This window comes from Anomaloglossus baeobatrachus, chromosome 11 (assembly GCF_048569485.1).
Source record: "Anomaloglossus baeobatrachus isolate aAnoBae1 chromosome 11, aAnoBae1.hap1, whole genome shotgun sequence".
Lineage (NCBI taxonomy): Eukaryota > Metazoa > Chordata > Amphibia > Anura > Aromobatidae > Anomaloglossus > Anomaloglossus baeobatrachus.
Window position 1 is genome coordinate 41929388 of NC_134363.1, and position 24235 is coordinate 41953622.

At 51.0% G+C, this 24235-nt stretch overlaps 1 protein-coding gene across 2 annotated transcripts in view; it reads right to left on the reverse strand.

Annotated features, from left to right (window-relative positions):
• Positions 1 to 4960: 4960 nt before the first annotated feature.
• The window catches only part of LOC142257238 (interferon regulatory factor 3-like), a 53989-nt gene continuing 34714 nt past the window's right edge, over positions 4961 to 24235 (reverse strand). Inside the window, exons 7-10 of one of the 2 annotated variants that reach the window (XM_075329391.1) lie at positions 23965 to 24045; positions 22405 to 22773; positions 19931 to 20049; positions 4961 to 5261 (exon numbers count right to left, since the gene is read on the reverse strand). In XM_075329391.1, coding sequence (XP_075185506.1) covers positions 5094 to 5261; positions 19931 to 20049; positions 22405 to 22773; positions 23965 to 24045 — 737 coding nt within the window. In that variant the 3' untranslated portion in view covers positions 4961 to 5093. The remainder of the gene's footprint in view (positions 5262 to 19930; positions 20050 to 22404; positions 22774 to 23964; positions 24046 to 24235) is intronic. The other variant, XM_075329392.1, reaches the window with a different exon arrangement.

Consider the following 24235-nt stretch of genomic DNA (forward strand, 5'->3'; position numbering starts at 1 on the left):
TGTGATCCCTTACTTGGACGATCTACTTGTCAAGGCACTCTCTCAAGAGGCATGCCAACCCAGCCTGAATGTTGCGCTGGAGACTCTCCAGACGTTCGGGTGGATCATCGACTTCTCAAAGTCAAACCTGTCACCGACCCAATCACTAACGTATCTTGGCATGGAGTTTCATACCCTCTCAGCGCTAGTGAAGCTTCCGCTGGACAAGCAGCGGTCACTACAGACTGGGGTGCAGACTCTCCGTCAAGGTCAGTCGCACTCCTTAAGATGCCTCATGCACTTCCTCGGGAAGATGGTGGCGGCAATGGAGGCGGTTCCGTTTGCGCAGTTTCATCTGCGTCCTCTTATTGGGACATTCTCCGCCAATGGGACGGGAAGTCAACATCCCTGAACAGGAAAGTATCCTTTTCACAGAAGGACTCTCTGCAATGGTGGCTTCTTCCCACCTCATTATCACAGGGAAGATCCTTCCTACCACCGTCTTGGGCGGTAGTCACGACAGACGCGAGTCTGTCAGGGTGGGGAGCAGTTTTTCTCCACCACAGGGCTCGGGGTACGTGGACTCAGCAGGAGTCCACCCCTCAGATCCATGTTCTGGAAATCAGAGCAGTGTATCTTGCCCTACTAGCCTTCCAGCAGTGGCTGGAAGGAAAGCAGATCCGAATTCAGTCGGACAACTCCACAGCGGTGGCATACATCAATCACCAAGGAGGGACACGCAGTCGGCAAGCCTTCCAGGAAGTCCGGCGGATTCTGATGTGGGTGGAAGCCACGGCCTCCACCGTATCCGCAGTTCACATCCCCGGCGTAGAAAACTGGGAAGCAGACTTCCTCAGCCGCCAGGGCATGGACGCAGGGGAATGGTCCCTTCACCCGGACGTGTTTCAGGAAATCTGTAGCCGCTGGAGAAGGCCGGACGTCGACCTAATGGCGTCCAGGCACAACAACAAGGTCCCAACCTTCATAGCACGGTCTCGCGATCACAGAGCTCTGGCGGCAGACGCCTTAGTGCAAGATTGGTCGCAGTTCCGGCTCCCTTATGTGTTTCCACCTCTGGCACTCTTGCCCAGAGTGCTACGCAAGATCAGATCCGACTGCAGCCGCGTCATACTCATCGCCCCAGACTGGCCAAGGAGGGCGTGGTATCCGGATCTGTGACATCTCACGGTCGGCCAACCGTGGGCACTACCAGACCGACCAGACTTACTGTCCCAAGGGCCGTTTTTCCATCGGAATTCTGCGGCCCTGAACCTGACTGTGTGGCCATTGAGTCCTGGATCCTAGGGTCTTCAGGATTATCCCAAGGGGTCGTTGCCACCATGAGACAGGCTAGGAAGCCCACGTCCGCTAAGATCTACCACAGAACGTGGAGGATATTCTTATCCTGGTGCTCTGCTCAGGGAGTGTCTCCCTGGCCTTTTGCATTGCCTACCTTTCTTTCTTTCCTGCAATCTGGGTTAGAAAAAGGTTTGTCGCTCGGCTCCCTTAAAGGGCAAGTCTCGGCGCTATCCGTCTTTTTTCAAAAGCGTCTAGCACGACTTCCTAAGGTGCGCACGTGCCTGCAGGGGGTTGTCATATTGTACCCCCGTACAAGCGGCCGTTAGATCCATGGGATCTGAACAGGGTACTAGTTGCCCTCCAGAAGCCGCCCTTCGAGCCTCTGAGGGAGGTTTCACTTTCTAGACTATCACAGAAAGTGGCTTTTCTGGTAGCGATCACATCTCTTCGGAGAGTGTCTGAGCTAGCAGCGCTGTCATCCACGGCTCCTTTCCTGGTCTTCCACCAGGACAAGGTAGTGCTGCGCCCCATTCAGGAGTTTCTCCCGAAGGTGGTATCCTCTTTTCATCTTAATCAGGATATCTCTTTGCCTTCTTTTTGTCCTCATGCAGTTCATCGGTATGAGAAGAATTTACATTTGTTAGATCTGGTGAGAGCACTCAGAATCTACATTTACCGCACGGCGCCCCTGCGCCGCTCCGATGCACTCTTTGTCCTTGTCGCTGGTAAGCGCAAGGGGTCGCAGGCTTCCAAAGCCACCCTGGCTCGATGGATCAAAGAACCAATTCTTGAAGCCTACCGTTCTGCTGGGCTTCCGGTTCCATCAGGGCTGAAGGCCCATTCTACCAGAGCCGTGGGTGCGTCCTGGGCATTGCGACACCAGGCTACGGCTCAACAGGTGTGCCAGGCAGCTACCTGGTCGAGTCTGCACACTTTCACCAAACATTATCAGGTGCATACCTATGCTTCGGCGGACGCCAGCCTAGGTAGAAGAGTCCTGCAGGCGGCAGTTGCCTCCCCGTAGGGGAGGGCTGTCTTCGCAGCTCTAACATAAGGTATTTCTTTACCCACCCAGGGACAGCTTTTGGACGTCCCAATCGTCTGGGTCTCCCAATGGAGCGCCGAAGAAGAAGGGAATTTTGTTACTTACCGTAAATTCCTTTTCTTCTAGCTCCTATTGGGAGACCCAGCACCCGCCCTGTTGTCCTTCGGGATTTTTGGGTTTTTTCGGGTACACATGTTGTTCATGTTGAACGGTTTTTCAGTTCTCCGATGTTACTCGGAGTGAATTTGTTTAACCAAGTTATTGGCTTTCCTCCTTCTTGCTTTTGCACTAAAACTGGTGAGCCAGTGATCCCACTGGGGGTGTATAGCCAGAAGGGGAGGGGCCTTACACTTTTTAGTGTAATGCTTTGTGTGGCCTCCGGAGGCAGTAGCTATACACCCAATCGTCTGGGTCTCCCAATAGGAGCTAGAAGAAAAGGAATTTACGGTAAGTAACAAAATTCCCTTCTTCTTCAACCCCAACTGGGTTAAGTAGAAAAAAAACTTGGTGGATACAAGAAAGGTTATTTCTACTCTTCCTGCAGGGATCTATCTAAGGCAGGGCTGGGCAAAGTGCAGATTGTCTGGATAGTGCAGGCATAAAGTCTAATGAGGGGACTAGAAAAATCAATTTAAAAAAGTAAACAAAAGTTTTTAAAAAAAAAAAAATCTAAAAGTTCAAATTACCCCCCTTTTGCCCCATTGACAAAAACAATAATAAAAAAATACAAATATTTGGTATCACCACATTCAGAAATGCCCGATCTATCAAAATATAAAATTAATTAATTTGATTGGTTCACGGCATAGCGAGAAAAAAAAAATAAAACTCCAGAATTGCGGGTTTTTTTGGGTTGCCGCAAGAATGCATTAAAATGCAATAAAAGGTGATCAAAACATTGTATCTACCTAGAACTGGTATAATTAAAGACGTCAGCTCAAGACGCAAAGAATAACCCGTCACTGAGCCCCACATCCCGAAAAATGAGAATGCTGTGGGTCCCGGAAAAGAGTGACAAAAGCACAATTTTTTTAAAAAAAAACAACAAAAAACTTGTGTTTTTTTTTTTTTTTTTAAACCCCTTAGATAAAAGTAAAACTAAACATGTTTGGTATCTACAAACTCGTACTGACCTGGGGAATCCTAATACTGGGTCAGTTTGTGCTAAATGTGGATTTTGCGTTTCAGTCTGTGTTCCCGTGATGAACTCCTGGTGACTTTTTGGCCCTGCGTCAAAAATGTAACATCTTACGGTTGCAGCAAAGTGGATGGGATTTCTTGAAATCTCCAGCCCACTTTAGAGGATTTACAGAATGGAGGTGTACAGCCCCCGTGTCAGCGGCTGAGCCGCTCGGATCCGGAACCGCGGTGGCTTGAGAGGTCTTTGGACCCGGGGGTTTGTGCAGACACTCTGATTTAAAAGGGGGGGGGGTATGTACAGGGGGTTTGGAAGTTCGTGACGCCACCCACGGTGCATGGTAAGGTGGAGTACCACCGCTGCTGTTGGGAGCGCCCGGTGGCGATTGGATGGCAGCCAGGTGTTTAACCCCCTCCGTGGGTAGGGGGTTTTGCCCCAGGTCCCGGTGGTTGCTGTAAAGGGGTGCCGTTGGGAAAGGGAAGGTTTCTGCATACTCACTCAGTCCAAGAATACTGACACCGACAGCTGGTATACCAGAATTCTGAGCACTGCTGCGGCAAGGAGGGAGTACGCTTGGATCCGTGCCCTTGGTGTTGCTTGTTAGCCTGTGACCTCCGTGGCACCTTCTTCACTGTTTGGACCCTGTAGTGTGGAACTAATCGGGTCCCGCTCACCCGTATGGCTAACGGAGTGAGCTTGCTCTCAGGGTTCACGCTTGGGATTTGATGGATTGGGTTTTGGGAAAAGTCCTATCCCCTCGTGGCACTAGTACCCCGATTTTGGAAGGGTGAGGGGTGAACCTTGAAGACTTAACCCCCGTCGGGTAAATTACCAGGACGCTTGAAGCTACTTCCCGACCTACGGTCCGCGTACCCCGTCGTGCCCTGGCCCCTGCCTGGAGATGGCTCAAGGCCGCCGACTGCCCTCCTCGGCAATCTGTGCCCCTTGACACGATCCCCTGTGACCGGGGTTCCATCTCCTATCAGGCCCAGACCAACGTCTGCCACCTAGTACCCAAGGAGCCCTGCTCCCAAACGGTGACCTCTCCTCTCGAGAGTCACCACTGAACTCTCTTACTTTTTCACTTTCCCCTACCAACCCGCCAAGTGGGCGACCCTATTCCCTTCAGGCCCCCCAATGGTGTGTGTGGTGGGTACGGTGTAAAGTGTTCCTAGGGTTTTGACTGGCTCTGATCTTAGCAACACCAAAGAACAGGGATCCGTAACCAAGGAGGATGGATCCTGTGCAGAAGGGTAGATTGCACAATACCCTGTGAGGACCTGATAGGCCAGGGCATAACAGTTCTGTATGCTAAATCGGTAGAAATTCCTCCGCCTCTGGACATTACCTAATTGTAATATGTCTCTTTTTTCCTATTCTACCCCTCCAATTCTTCGCTTCGAAAACGACTCGTCCTACGAGAAAATTGGCCCGATGGCGCTAATCAGACTCCGGTCCAGAATTTTTTCATAAAATAAATGCAACACATATCAACCCACATTTAATACTAACGTAAAGTATAATGTGTCCCAAAATAAGAAAAGTTTCAGTTATTAACCCATAAAGTTAGAGAGTTTTGAAAAATGGGGCTTGGTCAGGAAGGGGTAAGGATTCACGAGAAGGGCTTCATTCTCAAGTTTCCCAGTCCATCATGTCCTCGATGTTCCTCAGAAGTGAGAGCATGTTGTTGGTGCTGGATAAGGAGCTTGAGATTTCCAGGTTGATGTCGTCATTGCTTAGAGAAGAGGCGCCGGTGCTGTAACTCATCTCATGTAGTAGACGCATCACTACAGGGGTCACCTGCCGTAAAGAAAAAGGCGACAAGTGATACAATATTGGACATGGACACCTTCCAGGACTCATTTCTCAGGGTTATATCCCCATAATGTTTTCTGAGACCCCAACTGGGTTATGTAGGAAAACCTTGGTGGATACAAGAAAGGTTCTACTCTACCTACAGGGATCCATCTAAGGCGGGACCGGACAAACTGTGGCCACATCTAGCCCTCCTCCGCTGCCCGATGTTACCGCTATATGCATCCTCAGGATGCAGACAGTCATGAGCACATTATTGGACGAGGGGCCACTGGCGCCATCCTCCACCAATCAGCATGAGGCACAACAGACACGATAAGGTCACATCATCGTGTGTGCTGTATGGCGCATGAGTGCACCGGAGCAGAGCTTCGGGGAATGGTAGCAATGTGAGCATGTAGTGTTTTGTTTTTTGTTTGTTTTTTTGCTCCATGTGTATGGGATGTTGGGGCTTATAATGTATATAGGAAGCTATGTGTGGGCTCAAATGTATATAAGAGGTTGTGTGGGGGCTTATGCTGTATATAGTAGGCTGTGTGGGTGCTCATAATGTATACAGTGTGTCCACCCATATCCTGTCCACCGCCATTAGCTTGAGAATGGCGGCAGCTATAGGCATAGAAGTGGTGTCTAGGTATAGTAAAGTAGCAATGCCCTACGCAATGAAACCACCTTTAGCGCCACCTGGTGGAAAACATCGGAGTTAGCATTTTTATCTCGAAAACGGAACAAGATAGAGAAAAAAAGTGAATTAAAAAATTGTAGGGCATCATCAATTCCATACGAATCGGCACATAATTTATATAGAGAGGCTTTGTGGGGGCTCATACTATATAGAGGGGCTTGGCGGGGGCTCATACTGTATATAGGAGGCTATATGGGGGATCATAATGTATATAGGAGGCTATGTGAGAGCTCACACTCTATATAGAGGGGCTTTGTGGGGGCTCATACTGTATATAGGAGGCTATATGGGGGATCATAATGTATAGAGGGAGGCTATGTGGGAGCTCATACTGTATGTAGGAAGCTATATGAGGGCTCATGCTGTATATAGGGGGATGTCAGCATACTTAATTCTGCTCATTATTAAGTAATATTAACAATTAATATAAATTAATATGTTAATATTAATACTGTGCAGAATTAATTTCAGGCAATTAGTTCGGTTCTCCAAATTGGTCACAATTTCTCATGTAGCCCCTCGGGAAAAATAATATTAAACTCCACCACTGATCTAAGGCCATGTGCCCATGTTGCATTTTTCCCGTGCATAACATCTGCTTCATTTAACAGTTGAAGCAAATTTTATGTGATTTCATGAAAATTCATGCCTCCTGTGTATCTAAAAACAATAAATACTGCAATTTTTGGTGAGTTAAGTTTGAATAAAATCCTATTTTTTACATGCGGAATCCCAGCGTTTCTGCAGTAAAAAATACAATGCTTTGAATGAAAACCACAAATGCATTAAAAACATAAAAAAAATAAAAAAGAGAGAGAAAGTGCATAAAACAAATAGCAGCGCCAACTCAATAATTGAAGCAGATTGCTATAGGAGTCCTGTAACCTTCCTGTAAAATCTATGGATTGATACATCACAGCAAGATGCAAACAATTCTAATGTAATTGATCCTAGCTTAATCCTAACTTAATCTAATCTACATTATTCACAGGAAAATAATGCAAAAAAGTTCTCCTCCAGAATACTATCTCATATAATCCAAATCAGAAACACTTTCAAAAGAAAAATAGAGAAATCTGCTTAACTTTCCTCTATAGGAGAGTTAAAAAGGATCAGTTACTTGCTGAGAAAATTTGAGTGAAATACCTTTAAAAAAAATTCCTTGATCTTTCCTGATTCTGTCACTTTTTTCCGTTTTGCTCTACGTTGCTCCATTGCAGAGATATTCACATTTGTTGCTTTGGAGCGCGATATGTGAAATGTCTGCTTGTAGTTCAACTGGGTGTTTCTTCAGCATCTTCTCTTGTAGGGATACTATCAACTCTCCCTCCCTAAATGCTGCCGATCACAGAATGGCAGCATCTGAGACTGCTAGATCAACTACTGAGTTGTGCATCTTGGAACAGTGAAAATGCACAACTCCAGAGAAGCCTCTGAAGAAATTGCACTACAAGCAGAGATTTCACATACTGCGCTCCAAAAGCAACAAATGTGAATATCTCTGCAATGGAGCGACGTAGAACAAAACGGAAAAAAGCGGCAGAATCAGGAAAGCTCAGGGATTTCTTGATTCAATTTTCTTCAGCAAGTGACAAGTTGGACGTGATAGATTAGAATAAACTAGGATGATTTATAATAGTTTTATTCTTGTAACTGATCTAATTTAATTTATTATCACTCAGGGGATAGTATGCACATTAAATTTCCTCCAGCAGAAAGAAAACTATCTCATATCATCCAAACCAGACACTACTCTGAAGGGAAGAGATTCATCTCCTTTTAGAGGAGAGCTACTTTACATAATTATGTCTTGGAGGGTTGATTGTAAATTCGTTCCAGACTGCTGCCAAATTTCCTCAATAAATCCCAGAACCCAGAACCCTCCTAAAATATGAGCAGGAAAAACAAGTAAAAATCTAATCCACTCCAGTATTGTTTCCCTTGAGAAAACTTTGCTAGACAATTATAGATTTCTTCGGCGCTCCATTGGGAGACCCAGACGATTGGGTGTATAGCACTGCCTCCGGAGGCCACACAAAGCATTACACTAAAAAGTGTAAGGCCCCTCCCCTTCTGGCTATACACCCCCAGTGGGATCACTGGCTCACCAGTTTTCTGCTTTGTGCGAAGGAGGTCAGACATCCACGCATAGCTCCACTGTTTAGTCAGCAGCAGCTGCTGACTATGTCGGATGGAAGAAAAGAGGGCCCATACTAGGGCCCCCAGCATGCTCCCTTCTCACCCCACTTTATGTCGGCGGTGTTTGTCAAGGTTGAGGTACCCATTGCGGGTACGGAGGCTGGAGCCCACATGCTGTTTTCCTTCCCCATCCCCCTGAGGGGCTCTGAGGAAGTGGGATCTTACCGGCCCCCAAGCCCTGAGGCCGGGCTCCATCCACAGACCCATGGAACCTGCTGGATACGGAGCTGGGTACCGTTCAGGGACAAGGCCCTGCGACATTAAGGTACTCTGTGTCCCCGTATGTACAGGCCGCGCACACTCCAGACTTGCTGGGTGTGCTAGTGCGCCGGGGACAGTAGCGCTGCGCGCTGGGGTTACAGTCACTACAGTTTTTTCTGAGTGACTTTATGTGTTGGGGACTGCCGCGCCGGCCGCCCCTAGGCGGCGGCGCGGCTGCGACTTGTAGTGCGCCGGGGACTTAGCGACGACCGTGCTTTTACGACGGCGTCGCTTATAAATTTAGTCCCCGGCTTCTGCGGCCTAGCTCCGCTTCGTTCCCGCCCCCACCCTGTCAATCAGGGCAAGGGAGAGACGCTGTACGATTAATCAGCGCCGAGGGCTGGAGCTTTATTTACATGCTCCAGCCCTCTCACTGAGCACAGGGGGACGCAGGTTTCCCGCTCTTTGTCTGCACACGCCCAGGGCCCGCCCCTCTCCACAGGACGCCGGCAGCCATTCCTACATGCAGTCTGGCTGGAGAACGGACACAGGCTCTGGGAGACCCAGACAAGGGATTTCTGGCGACCACACACCCGCGTTAAGCGGGCGGTAAGCAGCACTTAAGTGCTGGCCCCCACTAGTGCCACAGTGTTATATTTGTGTACTTTTTTCTCTGTACCATATATATATATATTTTGCACTGTAAGGTCGCTTCTTGGCTGTATACCCCAATTGCTCTGAGGAGACGACAACATGTCATCTGTAAAACGCAAGGGTGCCAAGACACAGGCTGCAGCTGCACAGCAATACGCTACTTGTGCCGCTTGTGGGGCTGATCTACCGGCAGGTTACAATGACCCCCATTGTGTGCAATGTTCGGTCCCTGTGCCACTTCGTCAGCCGGAGTCTATGGTGGTAGTGGCCCAGGCAGAGTCGCCGGTGAACCCTGTCCCGGTGACGGGGACAGAGTTTGCAGTTTTTGCTGACAGGATGTCTGTCACTATGACAAAAATCCTAGAGACCTTGCAGGCCAGACCAGTTCCTCAGTCCATGGACACTGCTGCGGCAATGTTCCCCGGTCCCCCTCAGTTGGAGTTAATCCGTGCTTCAAGGGGGTCCCAGGCATCTCAGCCTGACGGCTCTGATTCAGATGACAGTCCCAGGCAGCCTAAGCGTGCTCGCTGGGAGAGACCCTCCACGTCATCACGCGGATCAGGGTCTCAGCGAGAAGAGTCTCTACATGATGAGACAGAGGAGGGGGATCAGGAGTCTAATCCTGAAACCGCTCTCAATCTGGATACTCCTGATGGTGACGCCATGGTAAATGACCTGATAGGGGCCATCAATAGTCTATTGGAAATTTCTCCCCCTGCCCCTTCTGCAGAGGAGGCAGCGGCACAGCAGGAGAAGTTCCATTTCAGGTATCCCAAGCCTAAACTGAGTACTTTTCTGGACCACGCTGACTTCAGAGAATCAGTCCAGAAACACCATGCTTACCCAGATAAGCGTTTCTCCAAACGTCTTAAGGATACACGTTATCCCTTTCCCCCTGACGTGGTCAAACGCTGGACCCAGTGTCCAAAGGTGGACCCCCCAATCTCCAGGCTAGCGGCTAGATCCATAGTTGCAGTGGAAGACGGGGCTTCACTTAAAGATGCCAATGACAGACAGATGGACCTTTGGTTAAAGTCTGTCTATGAAGCTATCGGCGCGTCGTTTGCTCCAGCATTCGCGGCCGTGTGGGCACTCCAAGCTATTTCAGCTGGCCTGGCACAGGTGGACTCTATCATATGTCCAGCAGTGCCGCGAGTAGCGTCCCTAACCTCGCAAATGTCTGCGTTTGTGACTTACGCTATCAACGCTGTCCTGGACTCTACAAGCCGTACCTCAATTGCGTCTGCCAACTCTGTTGTCTTGCGCAGAGCCTTGTGGTTAAAGGAATGGAAAGCGGATTCTGCTTCCAAAAAATGTTTAACCAGCTTGCCACTATCTGTAGATAGACTGTTTGGTGAACAATTGGCTGAAATCATTAAGCAATCCAAGGGTAAGGACTCCTCCTTACCCCAGCCCAGATCAAGCAAACCTCAACAGAGGAAGTGGCAGTCGAGGTTTCGGTCCTTTCGAGGCTCCGGCAAGACCCAATTCTCCTCGTCCAAAGGGACTCAGAAGGAGCAAAGGAGCTCAGATTCCTGGCGGGCTCATTCACGCCCCAAGAAAGCAACCGGAGGAACCGCTTCCAAGGCGGCTGCCTCATGACTTTCGGCCTCATCCCTCCGCATCCTCGGTCGGTGGCAGGCTCTCCCGCTTTTGCGACATTTGGCTGCCACAGGTCAAAGACCGGTGGGTAACAGACATTTTGTCTCACGGGTACAGGATAGAATTCAGTTCTCGTCCTCCGCCTCGGTTCTTCAGAACCTCCCCACGTCCCGACCGAGCAGATGCCCTTCTGCAAGCGGTGTGCTCACTAAAAGCAGAAGGAGTGGTGATCCCTGTTCCTCTGCAGGAACAAGGGCAAGGTTTTTACTCCAATCTCTTTGTGGTTCCAAAAAAGGACGGCTCGTTTCGTCCTGTTCTGGACCTAAAGCTGCTCAACAAGCATGTGAACGCCAGGCGGTTCCGGATGGAATCCCTCCGCTCCGTCATTGCCTCAATGTCTCAAGGAGATTTCCTTGCATCAATAGACATCAAGGACGCTTATCTCCACGTGCCGATTGCTACAGAGCACCAACGTTTTCTACGTTTCGTGATAGGAGACGACCATCTCCAGTTCGTAGCTCTGCCATTTGGTCTGGCGACAGCCCCACGGGTTTTCACCAAGGTCATGGCGGCAGTGGTAGCAGTCTTGCATTCTCAGGGACATTCGGTGATCCCTTACTTAGACGATCTACTTGTCAGAGCACCCTCTCAAGAGGCATGCCAACACAGCCTGAATGTTGCGCTGGAGACTCTCCAGACTTTCGGGTGGATCATCAACTTTTCAAAGTCCAACCTGGCACCGACTCAATCACTAACGTATCTTGGCATGGAGTTTCATACTCTCTCAGCGATAGTGAAGCTTCCGCTGGACAAGCAGCGGTCACTACAGACAGGGGTGCAGTCTCTCCTTCAGGGTCAGTCGTACCCCTTAAGGCGCCTCATGCACTTCCTAGGGAAGATGGTGGCGGCAATGGAGGCAGTCCCGTTCGCGCAGTTTCATCTGCGCCCACTTCAATGGGACATTCTCCGCCAATGGGACGGGAAGACAACTTCCCTAGACAGGAAAGTCTCCCTTTCTCAGACGGCCAAGGACTCTCTGCAATGGTGGCTTCTTCCCACCTCAGTATCACAGGGAAGATCATTCCTGCCCCCATCCTGGGCAGTGGTCACGACAGACGCGAGTCTGTCAGGGTGGGGAGCAGTTTTTCTCCACCACAGGGCTCAAGGGACGTGGACTCAGCAGGAGTCCACCCTTCAGATCAATGTTCTGGAAATCAGAGCAGTGTATCTTGCCCTATTAGCCTTCCAGCAGTGGCTGGAAGGAAAGCAGATCCGAATTCAGTCGGACAACTCCACAGCGGTGGCATACATCAACCACCAAGGAGGGACACGCAGTCCGCAAGCCTTCCAGGAAGTCAGGCGGGTTCTGATGTGGGTGGAGGAAAGAGCATCCACCATATCAGCAGTTCACATCCCGGGCGTGGAAAACTGGGAAGCAGACTTCCTCAGTCGCCAGGGCATGGACGCAGGGGAATGGTCCCTTCACCCGGACGTGTTTCAGGAAATCTGCCGCCGCTGGGGGGTGCCGGACGTCGACCTAATGGCGTCTCGGCACAACAACAAGGTCCCGACCTTCATAGCGCGGTCTCGCGATCAAAGAGCTCTGGCGGCAGACGCCTTAGTGCAAGATTGGTCGCAGTTCCGGCTCCCTTATGTGTTTCCACCTCTGGCACTCTTGCCCAGAGTGTTACGCAAGATCAGAACCGATTGCGGCCGCGTCATACTCGTCGCCCCAGACTGGCCGAGGAGGTCGTGGTACCCGGATCTGTGGCATCTCACGGTCGGCCAACCGTGGGCACTACCAGACCGTCCAGACTTACTGTCCCAAGGGCCGTTTTTCCATCGGAATTCTGCGGCCCTGAACCTGACTGTGTGGCCATTGAGTCCTGGATCCTAGCGTCTTCAGGATTACCCCAAGGGGTCGTGGCCACCATGAGACAGGCTAGGAAGTCCTCTTCTGCTAAGATCTACCACAGAACGTGGAAGATTTTCTTATCCTGGTGCTCTGCACAAGGAGTATCCCCCTGGCCATTCGCGTTACCTGTCTTTCTTTCCTTCCTGCAATCTGGGTTGGAAAAGGGCTTGTCGCTCGGCTCCCTTAAAGGGCAAGTCTCGGCACTATCCGTGTTTTTTCAGAAGCGTCTAGCGCGACTTTCTCAGGTGCGCACGTTCCTGCAGGGGGTGTGTCATATCGTACCTCCGTACAGGCGGCCGTTAGATCCGTGGGATCTAAACAAGGTCCTTGTTGCTCTCCAGAAGCCGCCTTTCGAGCCCCTGAGGGATGTGTCACTTTCTCGACTCTCACAGAAAGTGGCCTTTCTGGTAGCGGTCACGTCCCTTCGGAGAGTGTCTGAACTAGCAGCGCTGTCATGCAAAGCTCCTTTCCTGGTGTTCCACCAGGACAAGGTAGTGCTGCGCCCCATTCAGGAGTTTCTCCCTAGGGTGGTATCATCTTTTCACCTTAATCAGGATATCTCCTTGCCTTCCTTTTATCCGCATGCAGTTCATCGGTATGAAAAGGATCTACATTTGTTGGATCTGGTGAGAGCACTCAGAATCTACATTTCCCGCACGGCGCCCCTGCGCCGCTCGGATGCACTCTTTGTCCTTGTCGCTGGTAAGCGCAAAGGGTCGCAGGCTTCCAAGGCCACCCTGGCTCGATGGATCAAAGAACCAATTCTTGAAGCCTACCGTTCTGCTGGGCTTCCGGTTCCATCAGGGCTGAAGGCCCATTCTACCAGAGCCGTGGGTGCGTCCTGGGCATTACGACACCAGGCTACGGCTCAACAGGTGTGCCAGGCAGCTACCTGGTCGAGTCTGCACACTTTCACCAAACATTATCAGGTGCATACCTATGCTTCGGCGGACGCCAGCCTAGGTAGAAGAGTCCTGCAGGCGGCAGTTGCCTCCCCGTAGGGGAGGGCTGTTTTTGCAGCTCTAACATGAGGTATTTCTTTACCCACCCAGGGACAGCTTTTGGACGTCCCAATCGTCTGGGTCTCCCAATGGAGCGCCGAAGAAGAAGGGAATTTTGTTACTTACCGTAAATTCCTTTTCTTCTAGCTCCTATTGGGAGACCCAGCACCCGCCCTGTTGTCCTTCGGGATTTTTGGTGGTTTTTCGGGTACACATGTTGTTCATGTTGAACGGTTTTCAGTTCTCCGATGTTACTTCGGAGTGAATTTGTTTAAACCAGTTATTGGCTTTCCTCCTTCTTGCTTTTGCACTAAAACTGGTGAGCCAGTGATCCCACTGGGGGTGTATAGCCAGAAGGGGAGGGGCCTTACACTTTTTAGTGTAATGCTTTGTGTGGCCTCCGGAGGCAGTGCTATACACCCAATCGTCTGGGTCTCCCAATAGGAGCTAGAAGAAAAGGAATTTACGGTAAGTAACAAAATTCCCTTCTTCTTTGTCGCTCCATTGGGAGACCCAGACAATTGGGGTGTATAGCTTCTGCCTCCGGAGGCCACACAAAGTATTACACTTTAAAAAGTGTAACCCCTCCCCTCTGCTATACACCCTCCCGTGCATCACGGGCCCCTCAGTTTTTTGCTTTGTGTTGAAGGAGGCACACATTCACGCAAGCTCCACGTTTTAGTCAGCAGCAACTGCTGACTTTATCGGATGGAAGAAAAGAGGGCCCCTATGGGGCCCCCGGCATGCTCCCTTCTCACCCCACTCAGGTCGGCGGTGTTGTTAAGGTTGAGGTACCCATTGCGGGTACACAGCCTGGAGCCACATGCCGCTTTCCTTCCCCATCCCTTAGGGGCTCTGGGGAAGTGGGATCCTATCCGGTCATCCAGACACTGGGACCGGTCTCCCTCCGCAGCCCCTGGGGGAATCTGCCGGACAGGAGACGGAGTATCGTCAGGGACATGGCCCTGCATCCACAGGTACTCTGTGTCCCCGTTGGGACGTCGCATAAAGCACCTTGGGCCCAGACGCTGCAGCGACTGCGGCGTGGGTATGGGTCCGGGACTACCGCGCCGACCGTGCACTGCCGGCCGGCCGCGGTTTTAACTTTAGTCCCCGGCTTTTGCGGCCTAGTATAGTATTCTCCCGCCCCCAGGCCTGCCAGTCAGGGAAAAGGGCGGGACGGTCCTTATGACGCCGACAGTGAGGGCTGGAGTACACTGAGCTGTCCTCCGCCCCCCTCACTACTCACGCTGGGGCACCAGATTCCCGCACTTTTGTGACTACGCCCACGCCTCCCTCCTCCTCAGAGAACGCCGTCAGCCATGTTTTCAGCACATTCTGCAGTGGAGAACTTCTGGCTGCAGCTGAGGGAGACCCGGGGCAGGGAATCTGGTGGCCACAAGCCACATGCCGTTTTCCTTCCCCATCCCTTAGGGGCTCTGGGGAAGTGGGATCCTAACCGGTCATCCAGCCACTGGGACCGGGCTCCCTCCGCAGCCCCTGGGGGAATCTGCCGGACAGGAGACGGAGTATCGTCAGGGACATGGCCCTGCATCTACAGGTACTCTGTGTCCCCGTTGGGACGGTGCATGAAGCACCTTGGCCTCAGACGCAGCTGCGACTGCGGTGTGGATTTTTGTCTGGGACTGCCGCGCCGACCGTGCCTGTTTGCCGGCCGCGGTTTTTACTTTAGTCCCCGGCTTTTGCGGCCTAGTGTGTTAAACTCCCGCCCCTGAGCCTGCCAGTCAGGGAGAAAGGCGGGACGGTCGGTATGATGCCGACAGTGAGGGCTGGAGCACACTTCGCTGTCCTCCGCCCCCCTCACTGATCACTATGGGCCACCAGGTTCCCGCACTTTTGCGGTTCCGCCCACGGCTCTCTCCTCCCCTCGGAACGCCGGCAGCCATTGTTATAATTCTGCCGGTGGAGGATCTCAGAATCTGCTCCACTGCTACAGGGACAGAGTTTGCTGGGAGAGGGGGATCCTAACCGGTCGCCATGCACTGGGACCGGGCTCCATCCGCAGCCCCTGGGGGAATCTGACGGACAGAAGACTGGACATCATCAGGGACAGAGCCCTGCATCATAAGGTACTCTGTGTCCCCTGAGGGACGGTGCATGCAGCATCTGTGTTACAAACGCCGCAGCGGTTGCTGAGTGGTTTGTGAGACTGGGACTACCGCGCCGACCGCGCCATGTTTGCCGGCCGCGTTTTTAAATTTAGTCCCCGGCTCTTACGGCCTAGTGCCATATACTCCCGTTCTCGGGCCTGCCAGTCAGGGGTAACGACGGGACGGCCGACTGGACGTCGGCAGGGAGGGCTGGAGCATACGTTGGTATCCTCCTTCCCCCTCACTGAGCACTGGGGGGCACCAGTTTTTCAGGTGCTGACCCCCCTTGGTGCCGCAGTGTATATATATATGTTTATTTATATGGTATATGATCTCACTGTTCGGCAGCATTATTTGCTTTTGGCTGTATACCCTCACTGTTTACTCTGCGGACGACATGCTGTTGTCTGCTCTTAAAGAGTAAGGGTGCCAAGGCACTGGCTTATTTTACAACCTGTACCTCTTGTGTGGCTATATTACAGGCACTGCACAGATGACAGGGACAGAGTTTGCATGTTGGAATCAGCAAATCTCTGAATAGCTTTCACATTCCAGGACTCAGTCTATGGACAGAGGGTCTGCTAAGATACTGGAAGCCTTGCAGTCCAGACCGATAACACAGGGCCAGGGAGCTGTGAGTTCATCGCTCCCGGGTCCCTCTGAGTCGGTACAACATCCTGGAGTAACACCCAGATCCCACGGTGAGAACTCCGTCACGGACCGCGGCCTATGATAGGCTAAGCGGGCCCGCTGGGAACCTTCCCCGACTTCATCAGGAGTGCGTGTTTCGATCACTCTAACTCCAGAGGGGCCGTCCAGTAGCACAGAACTTGACGGACAAGCGCTTACTAAGCGCCTTATTGACACGCGTTACCCTTTTACCCCCTGACGTGCTTAAGGGTTGGGCTCAGTGTCACAGGGTGGATCCTCCAGTCTCTAGGCTGGCGGCTAGATCCGTAGTATTAGTGGCAGATGTCCATCTCTCACGAATGCCACTGACAGGCAAATAAAGCTTATGATGAAATCCATCTATGAAGCCATAGTCGCATCTTTTGCTCCAGCCTTCGCAGCCGTGAGGGCACTCCAAGCTATCTCAGCTTCTCTGGCTGAGATTATTGCTGTTGCACATACCTCTGCCACGCAGGTTGTGTCCTTCACTTCTCAGGCGTAGGTTTTTTCGTTCTACGCCATGAACGCCGTTCCTGGACTCTGCGAGCCGTACAGCGGTAGCATCCACCAATTCGGTGGCAGTCTGCAGGGCCATGTGGCTACGTGAATGGAAGGCAAGCTCTGCTTCCAAGAAGTTCTTAACCGGTTTGCCATTTTCTGGCGACCGTTTGTTTGGCGAGCAATTGGATGAAGTTACTAGACAGTCTCGTCCTTGCCCCAGTCCAAGACCGATGGGTGAGAGACATTCTGTCTCACGGTTACAGGATACAGCTCTGCTCTCGTCCTCCGACTCGTTTCTTCAGAACATCTCCGCCCCCCGAGCGAGCCGATGCACTTTTTCAGGCGGTGAACACTCTGAAGCCTCGATGTCACAAGGAGACTTCCTAGCATCAATTGACATCAAGGATGCTTATCTCCATGTGCCGATCGCACCCGAGCTTCAACGCTTTCTGCGTTTCGCCATCAGGGACGAACACCTTCAGTTCGTGGCACTGCCATTCGGCCTGGCGACAGCCCCACGGGTCTTCACCAAGGTCATGGCAGCAGTGGTGGCGGTCCTACAGGGCCACTCGGTGATCACTTACCTAGACGATCCTCTAGTCAAGACACCCTCCTGGGTGGCATGTCAACACAACCTGACCATTGCTCTGGAGACTCTCCAGGGGTTCGGGTGGATCATCAAAATTCCAAGGTCAAAACTGACACCGACCCAATCACTGACTTATGTCGGGATGGAGTTTTTATACTCTCTCAGCGATAGTGAAGCTTCCGCTGCATAGTCAGCGTTCACTACAGACAGGGGTGCAATCTCTCCTTCGGGCCAAGTCACCCCTTGAGGCGCCTCATGCACTGTCTCAGGAAGATGGTGGCAGCAAGGGAGGCAGTTCCCTTGCGCAGTTTCGTCTGCGTCCGATTCTATCGGACACCGCAAATGGGACAGGAGGTCGACGTCCCTAGACAAGAACGTCTCTCTTTCCCTTGCAGCAAAACCTCTCTTCAGTGGTGTCTTCTTTCCACTTCCTGGGCGAAGGAAAAATCCTTCCGGCCCCCAGCCGGGGCTGTGGTCACGACGGACGCGAGTCTGTCAGGGTGGGGAGCAGTCTTCCTCCACCACTCGGCTCAGGGAACCTGGACTCCGACAGAGTCCTCCCCTCGGTTCAATGTTCTGGAGATAAGGGCAGTGGATCTAGCCCTAAAGGTGTTCCAGCGGTAGCTGGAGGGCAAGCAGATCCGAATTCAGTCGGACAACGCCAAGGCGGTTGCGTACATCAACCACCAGGGCGGCACACGCAGTCGTCAAGCCTTCCGAGCAGTTCGGCGGATTCGGCTGTGGGCGGAAGCCACAGCCTCCAACATCTCCGCAGTTCACATCCCGGGCGTAGAAAACTGGGAAGCAGATTTTCTCAGTCGCCAGGGCATGGACGCAGGGGAATGGTCTCTTCACCCACACGTGTTTCTAGAGATCTGTTGCCGCTGGGGAACGCCGGACGTCGATCTAATGGCGTCTCAGCACTACAACAAAGTCCCGGCATTCATGGCTCGGTCCAAGGATCACAGAGCTCTGGCGGCAGACGCGCTAGTTCACGACTGGTCGCAGTTTCGACTGCCTTATGTATTTCCTCCTCTGGCACTACTGCCCAGAGTGTTACGCAAGATCAGGTCAGACTGTCGCAGCGCCATCCTCGTTGCTCCAGACTGGCCGAGGTGATCGTGGTACCCGGATCTGTGGCACCTCACGGTGGGTCAACCGTGGACTCTCCCAGACCGACCAGACTTGCTGCCTTAAGGGCCATATTTCCTTCTGAATTCTACGGCTCTAAACCTCACTGTGTGGCCATTGAGTCCTGGCTCCTAGCGTCATCAGGGATATCTCCAGATGTCATTGCCACCATGAGACAGGCCAGGAAACCAACGTCCGCCAAGATCTATCACAGGACTTGGAGGATCTTCTTATCCTGGTGCTCTGATCAGGGTTTACTCCCTGGCCGTTTGCCTTGCCCACTTTCTTTCGCAAAGGGTGGCCTTCCTAGTGGCAGTCACATCACTCAGAAGAGTATCTCAGCTGGCAGAGCTGTCATGCAAAGCCCCCTTCCTGGTGTTTCACCAGGATAGGGTGGTTCTACGTCCGGTCCCGGACTTTCTCCCTAAGGTATCCCCGTTTCGTCTTACCCTCTTTGGGTCCGCATCCAGTTCACCAATGTGAAAAGGATTTGCATTTATTAGATCTGGTGAGAGCACTCCGGCTCTACATTTCTCGCACGGCGCCCCTGCGCCGGTCTGATGCGCTCTTGTCCTTATCGCGGACCAGAGTAAGGGATTTCAGGTTTTCAAGTCAACCTTGGCTCGGTGAATCAAGGAACCGATTCTTGAAGCCTACCGTTCTTTTAGGCTTCCGATTCCTGCAGGGCTGAAGGCCCATTCTACCAGAGCCGTCGGTGTCCTGGGCATTGCGACACCAGGCTACGGCTCGGCAGGTGTGTCAGGCGGCTACCTGGTCGAGTCTGCACACTTTCACGAAACACTATCAGGTGCAGGCCGATGATTCGGCAGATGCCAGCCTAGGTAGGCGACTCCTTCAGGCGGCAGTGGCCCACCTGTATGAGGGGGCCGTTTTTCGGCTCTTTTTATCGAGGTATTCTTTTACCCACCCAGGGATTGCTTTTGGACATCCCAATTGTCTGGGTCTCCCAATGAAGCGACAAAGAAGAAGGGAATTTTGTTTACTTACCGTAAATTCCTTTTCTTCTAGCTCCTATTGGGAGACCCAGCACCCGCCCCTGTGCCCTTCGGGCTGTTGTTCTTTTGTGTACACATGTTGTTCACGTTGAATTGTTCTTTTGGTTCATGGTTTCAGTTCTCCGAACATCCTTCGGATTGAATTTACCTTAGACCAATTTATAAGTTTCCTCCTTCCTGCTTTGGCACCAAAACTGATGAGCCCGTGATGCACGGGGGGGTGTATAGGCAGAAGGGGAGGGGTTACACTTTTTAAAGTGTAATACTTTGTGTGGCCTCCGGAGGCAGAAGCTATACACCCAATTGTCTGGGTCTCCCAATAGGAGCTAGAAGAAAAGGAATTTACGGTAAGTAAACAAAATTCCCTTCTTTCCATTCACCTGCACCATGATGAGTTTCTTCTGCCATGAGTTCTTATCCGGCCATTGTTCCCCCAGACAGATCCAGAGAGAATACTGTGGAGACTCTTTTCGCCGTCGTTCGATGAAATCAATCAATTCTGAGCCAAAAAAAAAGAGAAATAATATACCATACAATGATTTACAAACTTACTGTGTCTACTAAAAGGGGTTTTCTACTACTGTAAGAGTTAAGCTATACTCGCCTACCGGACCGGCGCTGCTCCTCTGTGGTCTTCTGGCATCAACATCCATTGCAGGGAGTGTCACGTGACCGCTGCAGCCAATCAGCAGCTACTGAATGGCTTCATCTCTCACATTCCATCCAAACAGGGTCATAAGTACCGTAGGGGTGATCGAATACCACAAATATTCGGCTTTGTGAATATTTGCCGAATAGGTCGTCGGTATTCGACTATTCTCGAATATTCGATGCGCAATGTAATGTAATTCTTTGGGAAACCCGAATATCACCCGAATAACAACTATTCGGCTTCCCATTTACATTGCACATCGAATATTCGCATAGCGGCGACCTATTCATCGGATATTCGCTAAGGCAAATATTCTGGTATTCGATCATCCCTAGTCATAAGACAAAATAAGAATTTGGAGAAGCAATGTTGATCTGGAAGGCGAATATAATCATCTCTAGTACTGATTCTCTCCAAATGTAGTATGCAAATATAGGATATCAGGAAGAACCATAATCGCAGAGATTAGGGGGTGACATCATCACTTCCAGGGCTCTATGGGGGTGGGATCATCACTTCCATGGCTTTGTGGGGGCTGGATCATCACTACCAGGACTCTGAGGGGGCTGGATGATCACTACCAGGGCTCTGAGGGGGCTGGATGATCACTACCAGGGCTCTGAGGGGGCCGGATCATCACTTCCAGGGCTCTGTGGGGGCCGGATCATCACTTCCAGGGCTCTGTGGGTGCCAGATCATCACTTCCAGGGCTCTGTGGGGGCCGGATCATCACTTCCAGGGCTCTGTGGGGGCCGGATCATCACTTCCAGGGCTCTGTGGGTGCCAGATCATCACTTCCAGGGCTCTGTGGGGGCCGGATCATCACTTCCAGGGCTCTGTGGGGCTGGATCATCACTTCCAGGGCTCTGTGGGGGCCGGATCATCACTTCCAGGGCTCTGTGGGTGCCAGATCATCACTTCCAGGGCTCTGTGGGTGCCAGATCATCACTTCCAGGGCTCTGTGGGGGCCGGATCATCACTTCCAGGGCTCTGTAGGGGCCGGATCATCACTTCCAAAGCTCCTAGGTGCTCCTTTACACTGATTGTTCTTAATGAGATTAGCTGTATGTTTGGCTTCATTCTCCTGCTAAAGAATACATTTGGAGCCAATCAGATGCCTCCCTGATGGTATTATATTTTCAGTGTAAAGAAGAACAAGGAGTGCTGCAAGTGACGATCTGGCACCTACAGAGCCCTGCAAGTGATGATCTGACCCTCACAGAGCCCTGGAAGTGATGATCCGACCTCCACAGAGCCCTGGAAGGGATGATCCAGCCTCCATAGAGCCCTGGAAGTGATGATTCGACCCCTCCAGAAACCTGAAAGTGCTGATCCAGCCCCTACAGATCCCTTGCAGTGATGATCCAGCCCCCACAGAGCTCTGTAAGTGATGATCCGACCTCCACAGAGACCTGCAAGTGATTATTTGACCCATACAGAGCCCTGGAAGTGATGATCTGACCTCCATAGAGCCCTGGAAGGGATGATCCAGCCTCAATAGAACCCTGGAAGGGATGATTCGACCCCTCCAGAGACCTGGAAGTGCTGATCCAGCCCCAACAAAGCCCTGTAACTGATGATCCAGCCCCCACAGATCCCTTGCAGTGATGATCCGGCCCCCACAGAGCCCTGGAAGTGATGATCTGGCCCCCACAGATCCCTTGCAGTGATGATCCGGCCCCCACAGAGCCCTGGAAGTGATGATCCGGCCCTCACAGAGCCCTGTAAGTGATGACCCAGCCCCCACAGAGCCCTGGAAGTGATGATCCCACCCCCACAAAGCCCAGGAAGTTATTATCCGGCTCTCACAGATCCCTGAAAGTGATGATCCGACCTAAACAGAGCCCTGCAAGTGATTATCTGACCCACACAGAGTCCTGTAAGTGATGATCCGGCCCCCACAGAACCCTGGAAGGGATGAATCAACCCCCCCAGAGTTCTGGAAGTGATGGCCCTCACAGAGCCCTGATATCGACATCATCCAGTCTGTCTAGGATCACATGAAGAGACAGAAGGATTTGTGCTAATCTACATACACAAAAGATCAGTGATTAGTTCTCTAAGATGTTTGGAACAACCTCCCTGCCGAGTTCCTTCAAAAACTGTATGCAAGTGTATCTAGAAGAACCGATGAAGGTGAAGGGCCTCTATTTACTGTTCCTGTAATTCAAGATAAAACTTAAAAAAAACAGAAGTGTTTACCGGTAATAAATTGATGAATGCTGTACAGGAAGGAGTACTCTCTTTTGTCGATCTGATTCGGTGTTTTGGTTTCTGGCATATTTGTCAAACTCCAATAACTTCTACAAAGGCCAAATCTCTTTGCGCATATTATTCCTTCTCGGACTTCCACAAGGGTCCCTTCCTTCAGATTTGTCAGGAGGTGTCCGATTGTCGTCGTCAATAACTGATCAGTCACTACTGATGCCGGCTGCGGCAAGTAGACTCGGTCTAAGTAGCCGCTGTGACCCGGCTGTTGGTCAGCGGTGATGTAGAATCCATGCGGGTTTGTCACTATTGAGGTTTGAACCAGCTTTCCCCGGTAAAAAATTTGGACTTCAAAATCTGTTTCTGTAGTAAAATGACAAGAAATAATTAATGTGGGAAAATAATGATTATACATGTTGCATTAATAGGAATCTGTCAGCAGCTTTTTGCTATGTAATCTGAGAGCAGCATAATATAGGGACCCTGATTCCAGGAATGTGCCATTTGCTCAGCAGCTCACTGTAGTTTCAAAACAATCAGTGTTTTATTAGCAGGAGATTATTTTTATCTTATTTGTCCTGTGCCATGCAGTCCAGCTAATCTGTGTGACCCTGCCCCCACCACTGATTGACAGCTTGCTAACAATGCAGTGCACACAGGAAGTGTCACAAAGACTATGGGATAGTGGGGAACCGAGGCCCCTAACCTGTTCCTCAAGCTAGGAGGCCTTATGCAATCCCTATTCTCAGGGATACTCCTAATGGTGGAGAGGCCTGAGTCTCCTTCCTGGCCCTGCTCCTGATCAGTCCTGATCTGTTTACCCTAGCCCTCTCCCAGGGAGGGACAGAACAGCAGTGTAATGAAAGTCATATATAGACAGACAAGGGAAAACAAAACCTCTGTCCCACAGCACACACACACACACACAAAGGTAAAGACAATAAGAGATTCACGAGGAAACACAAGAGAAAGAAACAACAGGGGTAAACTCCACTACCGTACGATCAAAGAGCACAACTTTCACCAGAGAATCTGAGACACCACACCTCAAAGACCAACATAGAAACTATAGCTGGCATGGGTAAAAAGACTCCACCAGCATAAATAGGAGGGGAGCAGAATGATTGGCCTCCCCACCACATGTGATCAAAGGAGACTGACAAGCAGACCAGCACAGATGAACTCTTCCTAGCCTACCTATGATGCAACACACAGCAGGTTGACGCCCGAGTCTGCCTGTGTTGATGCCAGAGACCGGAGAAACCATCAGATGGAGTGACAGAATCTATAATGTGAAAAGAGCCCAACTCCGCCATGACAGTCGTCAAAGTTTGTGCAGAACTCCATGTGACAGGAAGCTGCCAATCAGAATTGTGGGTGGGGTTATATGCAGCTCAACATTCTGAGCACTGCTACATCTACAGCAGAAAAAAGCAATCAATTTTCTTCATCTCACCGGTCATTGATGATAATATTATGGCTGAACAGTGATTGAATTAAATGAATCTATACCACATGACCAACCTGGCAGCTTTTATTCAATAAGATACTTACGAAATGAATTGCAGCTGAAATGTTTCAGTATCTTCTGCTGGAAGGTTTCCTGGTCTTCATCAGGCTGGGACGGAACTTGTTCTGCAAAAATATAAAAAATTATAAAATGACAATACATTTTCAATCCCTATTTGAAGATACGTGCTTTAAGGCCCCATATACATTTGATTATTATCAGCTGAGCATTCCGATAGTGGTAGTAGGAACTGATGACTATTTAATGTGACGCGCTCGCGCCGCTCCAGTCTATTCCTACTGGATATAGTGACGA